Source organism: Triticum urartu, chromosome 6A (assembly GCF_056163025.1).
Source record: "Triticum urartu cultivar PI428250 chromosome 6A, HENAU_Tu73, whole genome shotgun sequence".
Lineage (NCBI taxonomy): Eukaryota > Viridiplantae > Streptophyta > Magnoliopsida > Poales > Poaceae > Triticum > Triticum urartu.
In genome coordinates this window covers 357,000,577-357,005,965 of record NC_141878.1, presented here as the reverse complement: position 1 = coordinate 357,005,965, position 5,389 = coordinate 357,000,577, and the positions used below count along the sequence as shown (strand labels likewise).

The following is a 5,389-nucleotide window of genomic DNA, read 5'->3' as shown; positions in this document are numbered from 1 at the left end:
CATTATTACCACTAGACGATTGAGATATATTCTTTTGAGCATTAGTATTTTCTATAAAAGTTTGATAGACTAGATTGTTACCATCAGCAATACGACTTTCAATCTCAGCCCACTGCTCAAGAGAAAAGGCAGTACTTACAGAGGGTTTAACCTGTTCAGTTTGAAGAGGAGGGAACTTGATTTCTTCAATCGGAGTGATGTTGCCTTGGCGATCTTTCTTGAATTTTGCAAGGAACTCCTGCAGGTCCTTCTCCTCGTGCGCCTTCTTGTACTCCTCATAGACTTGGCGATGATCGGCCGATATCCCATCAAGACTGGGCTTAATGATGTTATCGGCGTCTACCTCAGATGGTTTGGGAAGATCGGACATGGTGGATGATGATGATTGATCTTCGTTCCCCAGCAGAGTCGCCAAAAAGTGTGTTGACACACGAATACGTCACGTGTACCCTCGACGCCGGGGGTGATGCACCGCAGCTCACGTCGAAGGAGACCCGACCGACAGCGTGATACGCAAGACAGTCGACGGGCGCTTTTGCAGACCCGAAAACCCCACACCCCAGTGAGGGACCCCTTCAGGGAGTGCGGCGGCTATGGGCTGCCCTAGGTTGATTCGCTCGCCCCTAGAGCCTCGGGATTCGCAGCTCTCAAACACGAAGAACAGCGAAGAACGAGAGAGAAAAACGGTGGAGAGATAAAACGTAGATGAAAATGTAGTATATTGATTTGTTCGATTGTGTGTTGTTCAATCGGCCATCACCTCTCATCTATTTATGAGGCGGCTGGACTTTTCGTACAAGAAAAGGACTAAAAATTCCGTCCAAAACATCAAAAACCCTAACCTAACTCGGACAGGAATCTTTGGCAATTTCCGGATCAATCTCGGTCTCACTGATTGGTTTGCTTCGGTCCCACCGAGTGAACGTGGCCAACTCTCTGTTACTTTGTGTAATTTCCGGATCATTCTCGGTCTTACCGATTGGGTTGCTTCGGTCCTACCGAGTCAACATTGCCAACTCTCTGGTAAATTTTCGGACCAACTCGGTCTCACCGATGAAATAAACTCGGTCGGTTCGAAATGACTCTGCAGCTTCTGTTTCTGACCTTGTTTTGCCTTCACAGGTTGCATACGACCTCGGATTAAGACGATTTTTATATCAAAATCCACCGTTTCAACGAGACGCACAACTTTAATGTTGAAACGTTTTCCATCAGAGGTCGTATTAATTGAATTTAATGCCATTATTTAATCTGGTGTCAACATGAGCATCGCCGAACTTGTCATAACTATTACATCCGAGCTCCTCTATATACCATCTTCATATCCATCTCGATCTTCTTAAAGAGAGCCATCCGGAGTGACCTCCCATCCTGAGTTTGAATTAGTCTTTATATAGCCTAAGCTGATTTTATGACTATGCCACTTTTGAGCGTCAACACGCACCAACAGCATTACCAACCTGCTCCAGACCAAAAATGGATGACACCCGAAACACACAGATACGTCCAAGATTCTGGGTCACAGCCCTATCCGCACAGGTTTGCGCCTCCACCTGATTGGGTGATGCCGGAAATCCCCCGCGGATTCTTTGTATCCACCAGCAGACTCCCAAGCACGCCGATGGAGGAGGGGGTTAGCTCAAGTCCTGCGTGTAACTCTGGAGGTTATCCTGGTGTGCCTCATCAATGCCAAAGCGAAGCAACTAAACCGGATCCCAGGACAAATCCAACAGCAACACACACACGGAGGAGAGTGATCTGCACACTACCACCGTTTGATCCTGCTGCTGCTGCTACAGGTCAGAATTCTACGGGGCATAAGGTAGACGGATTGCTTCATAAAACAAAAGAGCAAACCAAGACCAGGATCACAATACCTCCACAACCACCTCAAGCAAAAAGGACGCAAACAAGAGAGAGGCCATCTTCAGCCCTCCTTCCTCCTCGTGATCCACTGCTACATCCTGCTATGATTACTCCGCCATGCCCCATCCCAGAGGGACAGCAGCCGACACCGGCGGAGTTGCGATCATACACGCACGTAAGTGAAACAAAAAATATTTATATACGCATCTTGTATTATCTGCACATTTTCTGCTCCCTCCAGGATAACAAGTTCATAAACTGCATTTTAAGGTGTTGTTTGGATTATTTTTTTTCTTTTTCTGCAGACGCTAGATCTACCAGATTATCTAATACCAAGACTAAAGATGCGATTCAAAGATGTAGAGAAAGCAAGGGAATTTTATAACAGATACGCCAGACACGCTGGTTTTGGAATTAGGAAGACGGGTGGAAATGACAACCACAAGTATTTTGTTTGCGCCTTCCAAGGGATACACACATCTTCTGTTTCAGAGGCCAACAGGAAGCGAAACAAAACATCGCAGAGGACGGGCTGCAATGCAAGAATGAGGGTGAAGGTGCAGGAGGATGGCACATGCGTGGCAGTGGACATTGAGTACAATCATAATCACCAGCTCATGCAAACTGATGACATGCTAGTATTTTTGCACTCACACAAGAATTATGACCCCACTATTTTGGAGTACGTAAAGCTCCTGTAGTACCATGATGTCAAGCACACAAGAATCATGTCCATGCTATCTGAAAATGAAGATGGAAGCTACTTCCTAAGCATGATCGGACGAGACCTGTTAAACCAGTAAGTATTCAAACACCCACATACTGCAATGTAAAATAGCATCCTAGCTCACAACCCTTTGCTAGCAAAAAATAAACAAATGCATGTTTGCATGTGATTTGCAGGACAGCCATGAATGCAAGGAAAGATGATTTGGATGATGTATTGAAACTTGTTTCATTCTTCAAAGACATGAAGGCAATAAATGATGAGTTTTTCTATGACATCCAAGTGGACAAGGACAAGTCAATTAAAAACATTTTCTGGTCCAATGCAAGCTGCCGAGGAGCCTATCAAGACTTCGGCGATTGCGTAACATCCGACACGACTTACAAGACCAACAGATTTCATATGCCACTGGGAGTGTTTGTTGGAACAAACCATCACTTGCAGTCAACTATATTTGCTGTTGCCCTGATAAGAGACGAAGATGCAAAGTCATTCAAGTGGTTGTTCGATACATTTCTGCGGTGCATGAACAACAAGCACCCAACTTGCATTCTAACAGGTGAGTTCAAAAAAAACCTCCTCAAGTTTCATCATCTTTTTCAGTCTATGGGTCTGTGTTGGTTGGGTACATTGGTTTTGTCTGAAAATAATGTAAAGAATGCAGTTCAACCACTGTAAGCACAGAAGTCCAACTAGCAGTACAAGAAAGCAAAATTAAATGTCACATGCTTAGAAAAAAATTAGTTATGAATGTGAAGTTCAAATACATGAATCATAGAAGTTCAAGGACAAAGTTGTATGATAAATATATGTAGCATGTTCAGAAAAATATAGTTATTTACGTGAAGTTCAGGCACTGTCACCACAGAAGTTCAACAACAATGCTTTAAGAAAAATTTTGATTGCGACACTACTAGTTTGTCCTACTACTAACTGTGAAGTTGAAGCACTAATACCAAAGAAGTTCAGCAACACTGCTATAAAGAAAAATACATGTGACATTCTTAGATACATACTGCTAAGATGTGTAGTTCAAGTACTTGTACAACATAAGTTCACCATCAGTACAAAAAATAATCAAGTTTCATTTTTTTAATTCATGCAGACCAATGCCCATCGATGGCGAAAGCTATACCACAATCATTTCCAAACACCGTCCACAAGCTATGCCGTTGGCACATCATGAAGAAGTACATGGAATACCTCGCGTTGCTGTACAAAAAGTATAAAACATTCAAAGAGGAGTTCACAGCTATATTAAACTGGCCGCTGATGCCAACGGAGTTTGAAGATGCTTGGGCTAAACTCGTGCAGAAGTACAACCTGGAGAACGATCAGATGATGATGCAGCTCTGGAGTGATAGGAAGATGTGGATTTCAGCATATTACAAGAGCATTTTCTGTGCTAGAATGACTTCCACACAACGAAGCGAGATCATGAACCACATGCTAAAGAAAGGGTTTGTCAAGGGGACCCAGAACCTACACAAGTTTGCTAGGCGGGTCAATGCTTGCATACAAACTCGGATGCAGAAGGAGAACGAGCAAACAATGACCAGCATGGTATGATGACAAGTACAAAACACCCCCATCACGTTTTGTTTTACCTTAAACATGTGCACTTTGAATTTAAAAAAATGAAACCCATGACTCTGCTTCGACTAATATCTCACTTTTTGACATGTGCAGACCAATCCTGTGACAAAAACAACTTACGACTACGAGGAAGACATGTCTATCAAGTACACGAGAGCCGTGTACACTCAGATGAGGAATAGGATGAGAAAGGCCACGCTATTTCGCGCAAAGCGTACAGCAGAGCCCACTAATTACCTTGTGTACTACCACAACAAGCCTGGCAATGATGATGAAGAAAGATTTTCCTGGTCAAAGCATGAATTCCAGGTTGTAGCTGACCCAGAGAAGGAAATATACGAGTGTGAATGCAAGCTCTAGACATACACAGGTGAGCGAAAAAACAAGATCATTAAATAGCTAGACTAGTAGTATCATATCAAAATTTATGAAACTCATTGCTGGCTCACAAACTATGTATTCTGCATTCATCACAAAAATGCAGGCCTGTTCTGCCTTCACATCATGAACATACTGGACTACATCAACCCTGAAAAATTTCCAAACAAGTATATCCTCAAACGGTACACAAAGACTGCAAGATCACAACCAACCTTTGATACAAGGGACTACAACACACCGCATCGGATGGCAGCTCAAGGCTATCGAAGCAAGACATCTTGCTGCAGCTGAATTTGATGGTTAACAAGAAAGCGATGAGATGTGACCAGCAATATGACAGAGCCTACTATGTTCTCAAGAGGCTTGTGGAAGAGCTTGATGCAATACATTCAGCAAATCAAGCGGATGCTGACGAAAGGATGGCTGAAGAGGACGCTGAAATTGAAGATGACCTTCATTATTATGCAGCTGAAATGCTCAACGCCGCCGCTGAAGCCAACCAATGCAAGCAGGGTGATGGACAATCAATGGAGCAGCGACAGCAAGAGACGATGAAATTGCCGTTGTATTCTGAAACAAAGGGTAGGAAGAAAATTATTGCAGCAAAGAAAAGTGACAAGAGAGCTCAAATGAAGGCACCATCTGCAGGAAGAGTTGTCGTGCATGATGAGAACGGAGTGCCACTTGGACACAGGAAATGCAGTGTGTGCAACCAGGTTGCGGGACACAACAAGCTGACCTGTCCAACACTATTGGAAAGAAACAATGCCGAGGAGATCAAGAAAACCAAATCTCAAAAACAGCAGCCCAAAGTTCAGA

The 5,389-nt window shown here is 43.5% G+C and overlaps 1 protein-coding gene across 1 annotated transcript; it reads left to right on the top strand.

Moving 5' to 3' along the window:
- Positions 1 to 2,776: 2,776 nt before the first annotated feature.
- On the top strand, positions 2,777 to 4,549 carry LOC147965228 (protein FAR1-RELATED SEQUENCE 5-like). The gene is made up of 3 exons (XM_087530357.1): positions 2,777 to 3,152; positions 3,699 to 4,156; positions 4,283 to 4,549. The coding sequence occupies exons 1-3, from the start codon at positions 2,777 to 2,779 to the stop codon at positions 4,547 to 4,549; spliced, it is 1,101 nt and encodes a 366-aa protein (XP_087386483.1).
- Positions 4,550 to 5,389: the final 840 nt, after the last annotated feature.